This window comes from Syngnathus leptorhynchus, chromosome 12 (assembly GCF_054491065.1).
Source record: "Syngnathus leptorhynchus isolate UIUO chromosome 12, UIUO_Slep, whole genome shotgun sequence".
NCBI classification, from domain to species: domain Eukaryota; kingdom Metazoa; phylum Chordata; class Actinopteri; order Syngnathiformes; family Syngnathidae; genus Syngnathus; species Syngnathus leptorhynchus.
The window spans coordinates 5892435-5910007 of record NC_141206.1 but is presented as its reverse complement, the minus strand read 5'-3'; the positions used below and the strand labels follow the sequence as shown (position 1 = coordinate 5910007).

At 42.5% G+C, this 17573-nt stretch overlaps 3 protein-coding genes across 3 annotated transcripts; all 3 read right to left on the bottom strand.

Moving 5' to 3' along the window:
* Positions 1-294: 294 nt before the first annotated feature.
* On the bottom strand, positions 295-6097 carry inpp5ja (inositol polyphosphate-5-phosphatase Ja). Its single transcript, XM_085926163.1, has 13 exons — positions 6019-6097; positions 4722-5186; positions 3885-3992; positions 3686-3794; positions 3486-3602; positions 2944-3119; positions 2748-2859; positions 2398-2507; positions 2100-2310; positions 1884-2021; positions 1749-1814; positions 1580-1684; positions 295-1340 (listed from the first exon to the last, which is right to left on the bottom strand). The coding sequence occupies exons 2-13, from the start codon at positions 5180-5182 to the stop codon at positions 873-875; spliced, it is 2181 nt and encodes a 726-aa protein (XP_085782289.1). The 5' UTR covers positions 5183-5186; positions 6019-6097; the 3' UTR covers positions 295-872.
* A 3548-nt stretch (positions 6098-9645) lies between these two features.
* On the bottom strand, positions 9646-11733 carry smtna (smoothelin a). The gene is made up of 7 exons (XM_085927052.1): positions 11516-11733; positions 11080-11155; positions 10860-10982; positions 10753-10783; positions 10348-10462; positions 10119-10270; positions 9646-10031 (listed from the first exon to the last, which is right to left on the bottom strand). The coding sequence occupies exons 1-7, from the start codon at positions 11609-11611 to the stop codon at positions 9884-9886; spliced, it is 741 nt and encodes a 246-aa protein (XP_085783178.1). The 5' UTR covers positions 11612-11733; the 3' UTR covers positions 9646-9883.
* A 794-nt stretch (positions 11734-12527) lies between these two features.
* On the bottom strand, positions 12528-16430 carry slc35e4 (solute carrier family 35 member E4). The gene is made up of 2 exons (XM_085926558.1): positions 15839-16430; positions 12528-15122 (listed from the first exon to the last, which is right to left on the bottom strand). Exons 1-2 carry the CDS (start codon positions 16428-16430, stop codon positions 14623-14625), a joined length of 1092 nt encoding a protein of 363 aa, XP_085782684.1. The 3' UTR covers positions 12528-14622.
* Between the last annotated feature and the right edge of the window lie 1143 nt (positions 16431-17573).

Genomic DNA, 17573 nt, shown 5'->3' with positions numbered 1-17573 from the left:
AATTTAAAAGGTAGTAAAAAGGAATACGTTTTTTTTTCTTTGTGTCTATCTACAATCCCTGCAAAATTCGAATCGAAGCCATTGGAATTTCTTTTTTGTGCACATTTTGAAAATTATACTATTTGTTGACATTCATGACAACTCTTATGTCAAGTCGCAAGAGTATTTCTTTTTTTTTTTGTAACTTTTTTGTTCCCTTTACATAAACAGAACCAAAAAGAAAACCTTCAAGCCTTTTCATATTATGACATCACTCATTTTTTATTGATCCAGTGGGATTTATCTTGCCGGGCTTCCGTCTTTCTGCCTGTCTGCCTCAGTAATTACAAAGATAAACTAATCCAAACAGTCTCTCCTCTAAAAAAAGAAAAAACATCAGGATAAGCCCTCACATATCTCTGTCGATGTTCTTTTATAGATCTGTGGTGTCAGTAGCTTGTTTTCTGTCTGCTGCTGGTAACAATGATCTAAATTATAGACTCGTTTTTTTTTTTGTCCTCTTTGCATCTGGTTTACACAACTTGTAAACAATGGGCCACATAATAGATTCACACCAACAGACAACAGCTGACAGGCATGTTTGACATGTGGAAAGAAGCCAGAGAACCTGGAGAAAATTTTCATTTGAGTGGAATCTTGCCTATGATACTCATGTTTGTTAGTTTTTATTTGCAAATGCAGATAGGCGAGAAGAATGCAAACAGATGTTGGTTTGGCCTCACATTCAATGTGTGTGTCTCTACACATTGGAGCTAGTGAGTGTATAAAAGCACTTGTCAGTGGGATTTGACTCCCAGATAAACACAGTGTCAGATGTTTTGGAAATGGAGAATTGCAGGGTTGCACACGACATAGTTCCGTTTCCATCTCTTCTATGAAGGGTTGTTTTTCCCTGCATGTCCAAGCTGTTTGAGTCCCGAGTGGCTTACCTGTGTGGGCCTATGCTCTCCTATTATGGCGGCAATCAGGGCCTCCGGCGCCGTAACCCCGCTGCCCGGAGACACAGGACTCCGGGGACTGAGCGGGCTGACGACCGGAGACGACAAAGAACCAGCGGAAAAAAGTCTTTCCTTTTTCGAGGTGCAACCAGGTGAACGGCTACCGGTCTCTTTGGGCAGGGGACATAGGCTGAGGCCCTGCAGGGAGGGGAGGGGGTTGGAGGAGAGAGCCGGGACGGCGGGGCTGCGGCTGCGACGGTGGCGGCAGTGATGATGTTTGATGGGTTTCGGGCTCGGGCTGCGGGAGTTGGGAGCCAGCAGCACCAGGGTGCTGTCGTCTTCCGAGCTTATCTCGGAGCTGTCGGAACGGTGGGCTGACGGGCTGTGGATTGGAAGCTTGATCTGTCCAGAATCAGAATGGACTTTAATTTTGTCCCCAGCATTAAGTTAATTGAAAAGAGGACCAAAATTCGGCATGGGCATTGATAGGAATATCTGACTGGAAATTTGTGAGAACAAACTTGAAATTTGGTGGTTTGTCCAAACTACAGCCCGAGGGCCATTTGCGGCCTGAAAAACACCTAAAAACCGACCTTAAGAAATTGTAATGTAGTTATAATAGTAAAACCAATAAACTATACCTGGATGTTTGTCAACACTCCAACAATGCTGTTCATATTATTACTGTAGAAGCCAAGGATGTATTCACAATCATCTCTTGGCAAGTCCTCTTCTGAAAAAGACACCTGAGAAGGACAGGACAGAAATCATCCTTAATCCCAGAGTTACAAAAAAAAAGATGTGGCTCACCTGTCCTGAATGTTCCCCTTTGGCCCACACATACGCTTGATAATCTTTGTAGTGTCTGAATCCGACCTGTTGGCAGACATAAAGTGACGAGACGGGCAATCCAATGAAAATGCAAAACGAAGCTTCTTCGTCTACCTTGTATATTGCTACCCAGTCCCACGAGCTGCGATGATAATTCGACGCAAATGTGAACTTGACTGTGGCATCTGAGACTTTCAACCACTCCTTGTTGGCCTGCATCTCCACCAGAGGCATGTCCACCCTGAATGGGAACTGCGACAAGCGTGCACTCAAACAGTACCCTCCAAAAAAACAATATGGCTGCTGTCTTCAAATTTGTCAGGTACTCACATGGAGGGAAAACATGGCCGACACGGGCTTGTGATCGCTGATGGTGAAGACCATATGGCTCTTATACGCGAGTTGCGTCACTTTGGTCGCACCACCCAACCAGGAGGTCAGACCTCTCTGAAGTGCCGCATTGTGGGTCGGAACCGGGGAGCCGGTGCGGCGGAGGCGCCAGAGGATCCGATCGGTCCACGCTGGCTTCCTCTTTTTAGCGCTGAACCACATGTGGAAACATTTAAAACGATGGTTTGGTGAAATGAAAGGGTAAAGTTCTGATTCATACAAATGATTAAAGACGGACCTTGTGTCGTAGGTGTGTGTGCCCACATCAAATTTATACGTAGGTGGGAATTTGAGCGGCCCCTCCAAGAAACCTTCCAGTATGGATTCTGTGCTTTTTGCCATGTTGAGCTGAGCAAAAGATAATAAAAAAATCACATCAGGTCATTAAGGCTACTTTACTGCTGTTTTAAACAGTTCCTACAAAAAAAAGGCTTCAAGCTGTTTAATTTGTTTCCCAGTAAAGTTGATTGGTGAATTTAAAAACAACCATAACACTTTTAATGTCCGCTAGCTTAATGCTAACACATACATGATGATGATGATGATGATGATGATGATGATGATGATGATGATGATGATGATGCTCACCTGATCTCGTTCCCACAGCATCGGGAGCTTATTGCTATCAATTGCACATTTCACCACATGGATGTCATAGTCTTCAATCCGGAAATTTAAATCCCCGAACCAAAACACGACGCTAGGAAAGCACAAAATATTCTGTCATATTCCACCATTTCTTTTTTTTACATATTTGAAAAATAAATGATGCACGCAAACCCACTCGTGATCCAGCACCCCGGTGGCAGTTCCTCCTTCAAACTGCTGTTGCTGCAGGATGCTTTCAAAATCCTCCATCCTCTGCTCCAGGTTCCTCATGTGAGCGGGTAGGTGACAGTTGAGAAAGCACACAGGGTGTCCAAACAAGGTCATCCTTGCACTCACGCCACCTTTGTTACCCTGCAGGGGGCGCCACAGAGAAGAAAGTCGTGAATAGCAGTAAAAGCACCAACAAATCCTAATTCATCTGCTTTGTTTTTGAACGATTTATGCCCATTCTAAAATGTCATGTTTGAAATCCATTTTATTTAGAATAACTCAAAGCGACGAGCTCGACGCCTGCTGCGGCACTGACCTCAAAAAGAAGGAGACTGCAGCATCACGCCGATGTGACGCCGACATCAACACTGAAGGTCACGCTCTGACATAGCCACACTCACACACCTGCTGGCGTGCTCCACCTTCGTGCTTGTTAATCGTACTGACGCGACCCACGCGACGGCAAATTGACTAAAGTCATAAATCCAAGAGCAGCGCGGCACGTACCCAACATCCGCCCAGGCCTGTGCGAGTGCTCTGTGTTTGCACGCCTCGGAGGAACGGAAGATGAACGAATTTGGAGAAGACCAGCAAGAGCACGCCCTGCATCCGTTGGGACGCCACCTACAGATAAATTCACACACAATATCGATTTTTTTTTTTCATTGTATCAAATAGTATTGTGCAATAGAGCTAATGTGACCAACCAGGACATATCCAAAGGGACTGAGCGTGTCCATGAGGAGCTCACTCCACTGGTCTGAGAAAAGAGCATCCTTCAGCCGCTTGTTGATCATGGAGTTCACTTCCTGGAGCCTGTTTGGTGTGGAAAGAAAAAAGAAAAAAAGGTCAGCAATGAAGGGAGAGATGAACGAGTGGGCACCTTGGCATAGTCCTCCCACTTACCCAATGACAAACATGTCAACATTCCCATCTGACACATTGGGTCCAAACAGAGCGCTGACATCATCCGGTGGGACGGCCGAGCCCACGTTCCATGTGGCGATGTAGACTCTGTGAAAAGAGCGCATACGCCGCGTTAGCTTTCAGTCATGAGCTCTTAGTGTGGCTGGATCGAGAGAGAGAGGGTAAACGTGATTAATCCCTCGTTTTACCTCAGTGATGGAAAAAATCTTCTCTATGCATGTCTTACATAACACAAATCCAGAAAAGACAGTACTTCTCAGACCTGGGCCTTATGCTATCTAATCCATCCACTACTATCATGTTGCTATATTGTAGCAGCCATTATCAAAAGTTTTAGGCCCCTATGTTGTTGTTCTCACTCTAAAGCAAGTTGCGCTGCTTCTGTTTATGGGCAAGCGAGCCGATGGGAAGACTGCCAAGTGGATTTTATGCAGCTTCATCACTTTCTCAGCAAAAAGCTTTTAGAGAAAAGAGCCGCTATGATTTATATGGTGCCTTGGGGCGCATAGTAGCTTGCTTACTGCTGCTGCATTCAAACACAACATGGAGCCTTGTACAAACAACGGCTAGACAGACAGTACTTAACAGTAGTGATGGGAAAATGAAGATTCTAATTTTCTTCAAATTTTTGTTGTATTTTTAATTCCTCTAGAAGTACACCTATTTGCTATTTCTTAAACCCCCTTTATTTAAAGCAACAGTGCCATCTAGAGGATTCAAAAAATACAACTGGTTTGTGAAGCAATTTTGAAGCTTCATTTTCCCTTCATTACTTAACACACAAATGTGAATAGAGATGTCAACTGATAGTCTCACCTGAAGTCATCGTTGTCACCGCTGGTCTTGTCACTCTGCGCTTGTGTTGTATTGCCAGCTGGTGGTGGACTGAGACTAGATTTGGAGCTCAGGGAGTTCTGTGGACTACGAGGAGACACCAAGGACTCTGACGGGGAACAGGGCAGGACTTTAGCACTTTGAGGTGCTGGGATGCAAACCGGCATTAAATCTATATCCTTGGAAGGAACCATGATGGGTCTAGGAGGAGGTTTAGTCCCGAGGGCGGTGGGTCTCGGTCGGCTGATGTTGGTCAGCGCCACAGGAGCCGACCCGTATTTGCTTTGTGTTAAGTCTCTCGCTGCAGGAGGGTTTTGTGTAAGGTGGTTGTCCTGCGCAATCTCAGGTGGACCTAGACCTGGTCTGGTTTGTGCACAGGGTCCAGGCTGTATCTTGTGACCATGAGGGAGTGCAGTGGATGGTTTCTGCTTTGTGTGATCCATCGGCCTGCACAAAACAACAATCAAACATTGGGTGTCACCAAAAGTTGTCTTTCTGGTTTTAATTGTGCAGTAAAGGAGAAATTGCATTGAGCGCAAGTTCTACAAGGTCCTTTGAATGACACCACAGCTGCTGCCCCATTTTCACACTCACACAACTATTAAACGAGAAAAATGTACTTGCTGCTTCACTAATAATGAGACAAATGATCTGATCATATTTAACAACCTATCCGTGCATTTTCTTTACTGCTCATTCTGTTTGGGGTTCCAGGGAAGTCTACTCTAGCTGACCTTTATCTGCAACACCTAAAGCTTTTGTTGATTCCTAACATAGAACCATAAAACTCCGAGACGAAGGTGCTAACCACAAGTCTGAGCGTACTGCCTTGTCGTGTCCAATTCTCTTTTTTTTTTTTTTTTTTTTTGACGCCACCAACCAATTCCCCAGACATCCTCTGATGATGCCATCATGAGTCTGCAAATGGAGGTTGAGGAATTAAGTTTGGACCTCTATCTTGTTCCCAAGCAATGTTAATTAGAGCCTGACCTCCTTTTGAATGGCAATGGAGGACAAATGCATTGAGATTGAGCTCAGACAGTTCAAAAGGAGAAAAACTCACCGCTAACGTCAACCCTACAACCATCACCACTCTTTTGTTTACTAGAACATCATTTAAATTATTCATAACATTCAAATGAGCATCTAGAAAGCTTCAAATCCATCATCAACTATTGTCACTGCAAAGGCAGACTTTTAAATATAGCTTCAAATAGATTCTAATGACAGAATGATGTTGAAATTGAAGTGAAAAAAAATATTGATATATATGTCCTACCTTTCTTCAAGGTGAAGCTCCGAGTGCAGCTCATAAATTCCTTGTGGGAGGACGGAGGATCGGACCGGAGAGAGCGAGAGACAGGTGGTGTTGGTGGTACGCGGGCCACCCGGACAGTTGGCGGTCACGTGATATTATGCATGTTGAATGATGGTGGTGGTGGTGGTGATGATGGGGGAGGATTGGAGATGATCCGACTTAATATTGCACCGTGCAGCCGGACACAGCATCCTTGCGCGTCATCTCCACCTTGCTCCACCTCTCTCGCTCCACACTCGCCTATGACGCATGCATCTCATATTCAGGAGAGATTTTCATCCTTGCACTAAATTTCCTTTCATCTTGCATATTTGAGAATGGAGAAAATATAACTGATAGTAAAATGAAACGATGCGTCAATATCCTACAAATAACATATCATCATTTAAACTATATGCAGTAATGGCTGCCGTTAATCAAACGTGAATCTTCGCATCGATTGAATTGAACCTTCTCGCTTACTGTACGCATTCAATTCATGGGGGGGGGGGGGGGGCATGTGTGTTTAATAAATAAAATGCTATGTTGTAGAAATACGGTTTTAATTTCATTAAATATTTGTCTTTATTGTGTTATGTGTGTGACAAAAAAATGGATGTGTCTCGTGGTATTTTCGTTTTGGAAACAAAAAAAATTAAAATCGAACTGTTATAAGATTTTGATTTATTTATTAATGAGTAAATTAAGCTGGATATCAATTTTACTACTTGTATATTAAAATGAAAATCTATTTTAATGGTTCCTTCGTGTTACATACAATAAATAATAATAACATTTATTTTTGTCTGAGGTTACAGAAAGAGTAAAACATTAGGAACCGGCATCAATATGACGTGATTGCGTTTCCAGTTATATTCTACACTAACAAGTGACGTCTGCGTCGTAAGGGACATATATAGTTATTAATAAATCATTGCGTTAATACGAATGTCGCTCCGTGAATTTGCGTGTGAGAATACGTCACGCGGCACTGCAGTGCACAAAACGATTGAGGAGACAAAAGTTTTTCTTTGTTTGCAATTGTTTTAATTTGATTTTGATTTGTGTAGGATATGCAAATGTTTTGCATAAACTATACTGGAATCATGATTAAACTACAGCGTTAGCGTAGGGTAGTGATAAAGAGTACGATGTGTTACGTACAAGTTACGTCGGTGTCGTGGGAACGTAACTCCGAACAAGTTTTCATATCGGCTTTGCGGAACTTATCCAAAGGAGACAGTCCACGGTTTACATTACATTGTCGCGCGACGGATGACCCAAACTAATCAAAAGTAAACGTAAGCGAATTATTTTCCTGTATTATTGAAGGGGGGCTTAGATTGTGAAGTGACTTAAGAATGCATGGTTTGCAGCACTCAACGCAAATCTCTTCTGCATATGCAACATAGAAATATTTTTTTAAGCAACTATTTACTGTAAATATGACTACAAAAGCGGTTAAAGACAGAGACTGCAGGTTGTAGAAACAGAAAAGTGGCGTAAAAAAACGTCACCCCACAATTGTCTCAAGAAAAAAAACAACAAGAGGTAAAAGTAAGGAATTGGTATTTTCGTTTGTAGCTTTGTTTTCGTATTTGTGCATAATTATATCCCTTAAGCTTCTTTATTAGTGCATGACATAGCGTTGATTATGTTGTATTAAGTTACGTCAGTGTCGTAGCTATGAACTCGGAATACGTAGTCGCGTTGTGACTCGGAGCAAGTTACGGGCTTCACTTTCCGCCATTCGCCATTTTGGTGTGCTGTGCGTGCATAAATACTTTTTTTTTTCTTCTGTATTGACTTTCTAGCCGTCATCATGCCTCGCAAGGGCAAGGTAGGATTATCCGACGACCGCCCTTCGAAAAAAAGGAAAGCCATCACCATGGAGGTGAAGTTAGACATCGTAAAGCGATCGAAACGGGGAGAAACGCCGACGAACATCGGGCGCGTTCTCGACTTAAGCCGCTCTACCGTAGCGACTATCATTAAAGATCAAGATCGCATCTTGGAACACGTCAAAGCATCTCCGCATATGAAATCGACTATAATAAGCAAACAGTACAGCGGGTTAATGATGGAGATGGAAAGACAACTAGTGATTTGGCTAGATGATCGGCACCAGCAGCGTCTCCCCGTGAGCCTCGTATTAGTCCAACAAGAGGCAAAGCGTCTTTACGAGACGCTAAAAAGTCAAAAGGGAGAAGGCAGTGAGGAGAAATCATTTGTGGCCAGTCGAGGTTGGTTTATGCGATTTAAAGCTCGCGCAAATTTGCGTAACCTCCGAGTGGAAGGTGAACCAGCCAATAATGAGAACGAAGCAGGGAATGATTTCCCTACTGCCTTGGCGGAGACAATTAGGGAAGGGGTGAATAAGTGTTGTGCTCAACAAGTACTGGGTGAGGGTTTGTTCTCGAATCCTCCGTTAATCAACAAGATGGAGACAGAAGTGAGCCAGAACGCAGGAGATGACACACTGAATCCAAAATTCACATGCAAGAGCTTGGCAGCAGGTTTCTTATTGATAGAGGAAGGCTTGTTGAAGTTCAAGGCAGAGGACACCGACACGGCTAGATACGCGAGGGTCTTCAAGGGGGTCATGGATAATCTACGGTGTTATAAGGACATTTGGGAGAAGGAGAAGAAGGTCTCTTTCCAGTCAAACCTGGAGCGGTTCTTCAAGATGGTAGAGAGGCCCACACCAGATCCCACGTTGGATCCCGTACCGGATACCGAACCCTCGACGTCATCTACTCCGTCACCTCTACCGTCACCTCCCGTGGTCTCTTCATCTCCTACGAAAAAGTGAAGAGGCTTGAAACAGTACCTGTACTCGCCACCTGATCTGGTTCTTCACCTCCTCCAGTGCCTTCTTTGCCATCTCTACCTCCTGTGACCTCTACAGCAAGCTCCTCCCCTTTCCTAGCTCGCAATGTGCATGCTATCAGCAGGAGTAAAAGTGAGGAATTCAATTTAATTTATGGCCTAAGAATTTTTCACGTTTGACTTATTTAGCTATTTTCAACACATTTTTCACTTTCTATAAACTGGAATTTTCATCTAAAGAATTTATGCTCACCACGTAGTTGCCATTTAGAAGACACAAGTTAACTAATTACTGCTTGCAATAATTGCTTTTCATTTTTCATTCACTGAGGAGGTCTGGAGAGGCTTGTGTGACCTCAGGTCTTCGAAGCTGTGGCAGGAAAGTCAATCTCCCGGTGAAGACGAGAACTTCTTTGTTGGCAGTCCAGCTAAAGGACATCAAAACCATGCAGCAATTATCCTTGTATGTGAAACGTCAGCTTCATGAAAGGAGGACACAACCACTCCTGAATTATCGCTGCAGCAGGATCGGGCAAACACAATTATCAACGTGGCGACCGACAACAAAGAACACACAAACACACACAAACTGCAAAGCCCATGTTGTTATTAGACAATTTTGGTAGGAATAAATACTTTGTTTTGCTGAGAGTGACGAGCGCCTGTGTTGATTCCTGCATCCAGCCAACGAGGACTTCGGAACACCACAAAGGGATTTATGAATCAATTGAAGAGTGGATTGAGTTTTGCTGATCTGGCTACAAAGTATCAGTAACAGAATTCAATGATGTCATTAATTTAATACCGCTTCTGACAGTCTCAATCCAAAGTGCACTTTATTGTGATTGTAAAGTCAGATTTTGCATTTTCATATCTCATTGTGACTGTGGGTGTACCTAATGAAGTGGCTCGGTGTACCGAATGAAATACCTTTCCATTTCAAATGAGGATGAATATTTTAGTGCAGATTTAAAAAAAATAAAATTAAAGACCCAGTAATGTCCATTATAGACAAACACTAAGTCCGCTTTTTGGTTTTGACCAGGCCTTTTTCTACTAGGCAGCGATAGAACTCTTGAATGTACGTGTAAATGCACTTCCAGTCGGGCTCCTTCATCCGGACCAAGTCTTCGGGGTCCAGGAGTGGGGGGCAGCCGGCCAGTCTCCTATAGATGGAGGAGGAGCATCAACGTTAGAGTCAAAGAGCAACACGGACATTCACACAAATGGCGACACAAGGAAGAAGTGCTAACTCTGCAGTGCTGAACGCCAGTTGGAAGTTGTCTCTGGGCTTGTTAGGGTTCAGGGTGGAATACTCAAAGGCATCTGGGAAGAAGCGGTGAACCAAAGCGCAGAAAGCTATGCCGTCCTTCCAGCTGGAGGAGAAGTTGTGGATGTCCACCCCCTAAAAGAGCGGAGACAGTTGCTATGAGAAAAGACAGCAGAGCAAGTCACAGCAAAGGACGGCGGAGACACGATGACCTCATATGGCTCCGTTTTGGCTTTACACCAATCCAGAAGCATCTGCTTGACGTTTTTCGCATTGGGTGCTGCAGAGGGGGCGCATTTCTGGGTGGCTTGAGCAAAACCCGTTTTACTGAGGAGAAGTGGAGAAGAGTCCACATTTGGTCGTTTTTAAATGGATTGTGTTTGTTGCCCCAGAAGTGATTTTCATGTTTACTCCCAATTATGACTTTATCACCAATCTACATTAAAAGACTTGCATGCAAATCCGCATTGTGTCCCGATGCACAATAAATAATGCTGATCTCAATTAAACATAATTTATGACTCTCACATTCATTTTAGTGGGAAAAAAAAAAATCTGATTTGAAATAAATTGCTACAAATAAATATTTCACCCTAATAATAGCCAGAAAGACTCACCTGCCCGCTGTCATGGAAGAGGCTGGTCGACCTAATGAAAAAAAATAAGCTTCAAATGAATGTTGCAAAATGTGTGCAATGTAATAATTTTATGAGAGCATCATCACTGTTTGTTGCAGGCTGCTGGTTGACGGGTGCCCTCGTTGCACCCCCACCCGGCGTGCCGCCTTTGTTCAATCCCTGCTGCTTCAAGTCTTGCTGCCGGGACCCTCGCTCCTGCTCCCGCTTGTCTGATGAGGAGTTTCGGTTGTTAGATCATGTTTAGGAGGAGGGGGGGGGGGGGGGGGGGGCAAAAAGTCATTCTACATCTCCTAGAGTTGAGCTCACCTCGCTTCTTCTTCAGCAGGTCCCTCAACGCAGCACGGATGAGTCGCCGCTCTTCAAATTCTGAAGCGTTGTCCAGCTAAAAAAAAAAAAAAAACACACTTCCACTGAATGCGATGAGTGACTGAAGGGGTTAAATTGATGCTCAATTTTAATGTGATATTGATATTGGTATTGATTTAACAATATGTTTTTTTGGGGGGGTTTATTATTGTAGTCAGTCTATTTGAGAAATCGTACTAATAATTATTCTATTAATTAATTAATAATGATTAATATAAGAAGCGGATGATATTCCAAATGTTTCAAGGATGATGCAAACAAGTTTTACATCAATCTACAAGCACAACATATTCACAATATGACCATTTTTGTATCAGATGTCATTACTTCATGCGGGTGTGCCTAATATTATGGCCTATACTAGAAGATAGCTCACCATCTTGTTGAGAACATCCTCATCTTCTATAGCAGCAAGTTGCTCGCTGGTCACGCTCGCACTCAATCCGTGTTCTTGTTGAGGCTTGGGCTCCATCACTGATTATAATGTTCTAACGGTTGAAAGAAATGACACGGGGAATACAAGGAGGACATTCCCCGGCCCTTGTTAGTACGAAGAATGTAAACTGAGAGGAAACATGCAGAAGTGGCTCTCGGCGTCACTGCAGCGACTGGCCCAGTGTTTGGAAAAACACGTACAAATATAGTAATGTAGCAGAGAGAGAGAGGGAATCAGATAAGGCCAGGGAAAGCCCTAATAAAGCAATGAGTGGACATTAGAGCATGTAAACTCCATGCAGGAGACCCTCACCTGTTCTCTTCAGGGGTGGTTCGTTCATCACTTCTGTCTCATTTCAGCATTGCTTACATATTTGAAAGGAGGCTACTTACAGAAGGAAGGAGAAGCACATCAGTCATTTCTCTGGATCTTGCCTGTTAAAACTGCTGAACCTTTTTTTTTAGTATATAGATAAAAAAAAAAAGCTTAGAACTATAAATATGCAATTAATATGAATAATTAGTGTATTATACTTATCTCACTAGTTATCCGGCGATTTAACGCGTTTGAATGTGATTGGGCAATTCTGAACACACTAATCCCCATTTATGAGGGTGTGTACACTTATGCAACCACATTATCACAATATGCTTTTTTTTTAATTCTCCCCTCAAATATACATACGTATAGATAGTGTTGCTCTTATGAAAGAGGCAGACACTTTTCCATGTTGTGAAAAAGTCTGGATTTATGGTTATCATGAAAATATTTTGTTGGCATTTAAACGTTGGCGGTAACATCAGAAAAAAGAACATTAGCAGTTTTTCTTTTTATTTTTGAGGCATCATTTGTAGAATAAAGCGCTCATTTGGGTCACTAGTCTAATTTAGTGGTTTTAGTAGTACAATAAAAAAAAAAAACTGGATTAAATTTGCAACAGGCCTAGAAAATATGTATCTGTTAAGACTTCAACAATGGTGAACATAATATAACACAAACAAACAAAAAAGGTGCAACAAGAAAGTTATACAATTCAAAAGTAAGTTCTTGTAGCAGTCCGTTTATTTCTATTGAAGAAACAGCAGATTGTGTTTGTATGATTCCCCAACACACATACATTTGCCTCCCAAAAAAAAAAAGATAAACCTCTCTTCCATAGAATGTCTCGATAAGGCCTGATGCGAACTGTCGACTCGTCGTTTTGGACAATAAAAATACATCATGCAAATCATAAAAAAAAAAAAAAACACAAATACATCCAACCAGCAGCTATGAACCTAATCAGTGCACAAGTGTTCACCGCCAAAGATGAACATGTGTTTTGCTCGTAACATGTCAGTTCTACTTTTATTTTCTCGGTGGTGTGCAACAAAAGCTGCCTGAGGTAACTCGATCAACCCAATATTGAACAGAGAGTGCCATCTGGAGGAAAAAAAAAAAAAAAAATACAAGTGGTTCATGAAGCAATTTTGAAGCTTCATTTTCCCCATCTCTACTAAATGACTGAAATCAATTGTTTTTCCACCACAAAATTGGCTTTGGTGTCCCTCAGGTGTGTAACCAGTTTGACACAGCAGTGCAATGAAAACGATTGAACAAAAGTAAACATTTCGCTTGCTCGCATGGCACGCACACACACTGACGCACACACACACACACACGCTTACATGTGGAGAAGGAGGAAAATGTCTCATCAACATCCTGGGGGGTCTTTGGGTACAGAAGAAGCTGGATTCAGCATTCCGCCTGACACCCGACAACACGAACACTGACGTTTGTGCAAGACATTTCAAAGCCAGTGACTGGTCCTATCGTTAAAAAATAAATATATTCATATATATATATATTTTAAATAAGAGGGTGGAGGGAAATCTGTCATCAAATGACAGCAAACAATATTTCTCACCGTCCAGCAGAAGTCCAAATATTAAAACAATATCCTCTGCAGTCATTCAAGGCTGCAAGATGAAAGCTTGTTTTAGGGCACAGAAACTGAGCTAATTATAATTCTTCCTTACAAATTAATCAATTTTTGTTCTTGGTAGTGTTGCAATAGTTTTTTTTTTTCCGAAATATAAAACATCTGAAGTTTGGAAAACACCACTTCCGGGGAATGTGTGGTTCTATTTTTTGAATGTATTGTTCTGGTGACAAAACACGTGCTTCTTGTGGCATCTGACAAAAGCTGCCAAAATTCTAGCCCCCCGCCCCCTTTAAGAAAAAAACTCAGGAGGTCATGTAACAGTACCAACAGACATAGTGTCGCTTCAAACGTCACAGTGCAGTCTAGGTGACACGTCATGTAACCCTGGCGAGGTATCCAAACACTCTAAGTGTGCTTACACACCACCTGTAGGTGGCGGACATGTCGGAGTGATATTCGAAGGAGAAGATAGGAGAGGTAACGATGCAGAATTTAAAAAAAAAAAAAAAAAAAAAGGCCAATGCTTCTGGTCTCCACAAGACAGTAGAATTGGCACAGTGAAGAGGACGGTTGAGTACAGCAACCCCCCCGTAACTAATCGAATTTTTTTTGAACCCATCTTTAGTAAATTTTTGCAGCTGCATTGAGTCATACATTTGACACACGCTTGTAAATAATGTAAATCGATTTACTGTAGAAGCAATCTAATGGACACAGATATGAAGGCGCATGCGTCTGTGTGTCAAAAGTACAATCAAGTGACTTTGGCATAAAAAAAAAAAAAAGAATGCCATCATGCCACCAGGTTAACTATACTTTAAAATGATTAATAAAAACAACTATTAACTTTTTTGTTGTTGACTAACAGTAGGGCTTGGGGGGATTCCTGTACTTTGGCACATCATCATCAGCGAGGATCACCTTATAAGGTCGACTACGAAAAGGGGATAAATAAATTCACAATAAAAAAAATTACTAGTCGAAACACGGCATTCTGATTAATATTCTATTTGTGAAATTTGAATTAGGCAGAATATCGCATTTAGACTAATGGGTGCACATCGAATGTATTATTGTTAAGAACATTTTTTTGTTTTGACTTCTGCCTTAAGCAGAACTTACTTCAGTCCGTCTTGTGCTCTTTATCTTGCTCTGTTCTATGCTGGCATCTCATTTCAGTGGGATCCATTTTGTTCTCACCTTGTGAATCCGTGGCTTTGGCTTTGCGCGTGTCCATGTAGTTGATAATGAACTCAGAGTTCTGATAGATGAGCATGCCGGACAGTGTGAGGACGATGCCGACGCAGCTCAGGGAGGACAGCTCGCTGCCGAAGAGCAGCTGAGAAAGCAGGAGGTTGCCCACCACGCTCAGGTTACCAAGGATGTGGAGGGTGACGGCGGACGTGAGCGTGATGACGCAGCTGCTGGCTAGGTTGTACATGACCGAGCCCAGGCAGCTCAGCAGGATGAAGATCCACAGGCGCCGGTCGTAGTGCAGCGGTGACTCGAGCAAAGCCCAATTCTCGAGCGCCAGGGCCGCCACGGTCAGGATGAGGAAACTGGGGATGGACATCAGGTAGAGCAGGAACACAGAGTTGATCTTCTCCTCCTGGAGAAGATTGCCTGAGGGGAAATGATCTTGTTCAGACATCCAATCAGGAAAAATAAAAGTTTGCTTGTCATGTCAACTATGAGTGGGGAATCTATAAAAATCATGTAATCGTGCTGCCATCCACTTTTCTTCAAGCATGTTAGAGGCACTTATCTACTCACAAGAGAAACGTACTCAAGTTGAGCCTGCAGCAATAATTTCTTCTACCCACAAAAAAAAAGAAGATGGGATTGGAACATTGGATACATTCAATGAGGGTGCGGTCCATGTGACATTCATTCCACAGTGGAATGTGTCTCAGTTCCACCACTTTGCTGCTGGAACTTTTCGGAAAAATCTCGTTATAACTCAAAAGCTGCACCACAGTAGGCCGACGTGTGTAATTTTGAGTTATACATGGAAATATGTACGTTACACACTGTTAAAGGACAGAAAAAGACAAAAAAAAAAAAGTGTTTCTACTTCCTTTCCAAAGTTAGCTCCGCTAAGAAGCCTAAAATTTGAAATGTATTTTGAGACCAAAATTAATGAATTATTAATTTATTTTAGTATTTAGAATGACTTGTTATGAAACAATACATTTAACTATAGAAATTAGTTCTATTTACTAGTAGAGGTAATTTTATTACTTACACAACATCAATTCACCAATTATTTATTCAGATGTATTAATTTAGGCAATTGAAAAAAAACTAAATTGAGGAACAGATGAAAAATGATGACTTACTCTGTTGAATGGACTTGACACCCCTGAACATGGTGGCTGCGATGACAAATAGACAGCCGGTCTGGTCGTACTGGACCTCCCCCATGATGCTGAAGGAGGCCCCCAGGCAGATGGGCATCATGGCCGTGTATTTGAGGATGTGATGCTGCTTGCCCAGGATCAGAGTGGAGATGGCCAGCGTGAAGAGCGGCGTGGTAGTGTAGATCATTTGCGCAAAAGACAGCTGCACATAGTTCAGCCCCATGTTGCCAAAGGCGATGCTGGCGCAAAACGTAAGACTCAGCAGGAAGACTTTACATTTAGCCCCCGGGGTCAAGTCCTGATCTGTCGCCCCCGTGTGGTTGATCATCCGCAGTTTGATCAAGCCGTAGTCCACCACGATGGCCGTAAGCATGTGCAGAGCGGACAGCAGCAGGGGGTACCTGAAGTTGTACACGGCAAAGATCCATTTGTTGAGGCTGGAGATGGTGGTGCCAGTCACCAGCCAAATAATAACTGCAGAGAGAAGATGGAGCATCTCTGCTGGGGGTCTCCTTCTGGTTCCCGGCTGTGTGCTCGCCTCGTACTTTGAGAAGCCATCGGCGTGGATCATGATGAGAACATCGTGCTCACTGTTGAGGAAAAACAGACAGCACACATTAAGGGCAAAAAAGTATAGGTATTTGATTTTTAATAATTAATCTAACGTGGAATTTTTGATTTGCCAAAGGAAAGCCATTCATTGATTGGCACCAATGAGCACGACGGGCGTGGAAGAGCGTCTCGCCCAGCTTGTCGGACAAGCTTTGGATTTTTAATTCTGTCCTTCCCAAAGTATATGCAAGGCTTCTATCTTCTCTTGAATGCTGAGACTCTTCTTTTGGCAGGCCCACTATAAAAATTCAAAGATGCTTGAGGGGTATGTACTGCACAAAACCCTCAGAAAACGTTTCACCTTCAATTGAAATCATGAAATGTGTTTTAATCAAATCATGTCATATTTATATGTTAAAACATCTGGGAAATGTTTAACTGTTTTTTTTAAAGAACTGGGAAAGAATGTTGACATTGTTGCTGCACTCCCCTCCTCTTTCCACGTGCTTCTATTTTGATGACGTAGACTGCTGCCTAACAACTTGCCTGGGTATGAATGCAATTGAATTGCATCCTACAAAACCACAAAAAGGGAATCTAATGTAGTGTACAGGTTTCAAAATTCCTTCCTAACCTGACCAAACTGCCCGTGACACACCAGTGGAAAAAAAAACGGGATGACGTCATGGCAGGAATGACCGTATACACTTCAAAGTAGAAACTTCAAGAATCATCAGTGATCGATTTAAATAGCAGCTCGTGTTTATTAACCATCAGAAGTCTTCAAGAATATTATTTATAAGGTCACTAAATATGAGCTGGCTTTTAAGCGTAAGATAGCTAACAGCGAACTCTTTCATTCCGCGATAAATTGCACCGCTTTAAATTCATGTAGTAATATAAAACACCACGTGTTAAACGCTTAAAATGTAAAAAGGTAACAGTAATTTGTTGACAATAAACGCTTACCTTATTTGACCTTTACAAGGAGCCGGGCTCCTCACTCGTGTTGTGATGCTAACGTTAGCTCGTGGCTAGTTAGAGGTCTACCAAAAACAGTTTCACCTTTTACTTCCGGGTTCGTGACGTTGTCTACACTATAGTTTGCGTTCCAGCGCGTTTTCCCAAAAGTGTGTATAATATTTGCCGCTTCTTGTTATAT

Excerpts from the sequence above, each read along its gene's own strand:
- inpp5ja (XM_085926163.1), bottom strand. The coding sequence starts at position 5,182 with ATGGATCACACAAAGCAGAAACCATCCACTGCACTCCCTCATGGTCAC. Across the intron at positions 2,022-2,099 it reads CGGCCATGTTTTCCCTCCAT|TTCCCATTCAGGGTGGACAT; the intron begins GTGAGTACCTGA and ends CGCTTGTCGCAG. Across the intron at positions 1,815-1,883 it reads ACTGGGTAGCAATATACAAG|GTCGGATTCAGACACTACAA; the intron begins GTAGACGAAGAA and ends GTCTGCCAACAG.
- slc35e4 (XM_085926558.1), bottom strand. The coding sequence starts at position 16,430 with ATGATCCACGCCGATGGCTTCTCAAAGTACGAGGCGAGCACACAGCCG. Across the intron at positions 15,123-15,838 it reads TGTCAAGTCCATTCAACAGA|GCAATCTTCTCCAGGAGGAG; the intron begins GTAAGTCATCAT and ends ATTTCCCCTCAG.
- smtna (XM_085927052.1), bottom strand. The coding sequence starts at position 11,611 with ATGGAGCCCAAGCCTCAACAAGAACACGGATTGAGTGCGAGCGTGACC. Across the intron at positions 10,463-10,752 it reads TCTTCCATGACAGCGGGCAG|TAAAACGGGTTTTGCTCAAG; the intron begins GTGAGTCTTTCT and ends ACTTCTCCTCAG. Across the intron at positions 10,032-10,118 it reads CTGGCGTTCAGCACTGCAGA|GAGACTGGCCGGCTGCCCCC; the intron begins GTTAGCACTTCT and ends CTCCATCTATAG.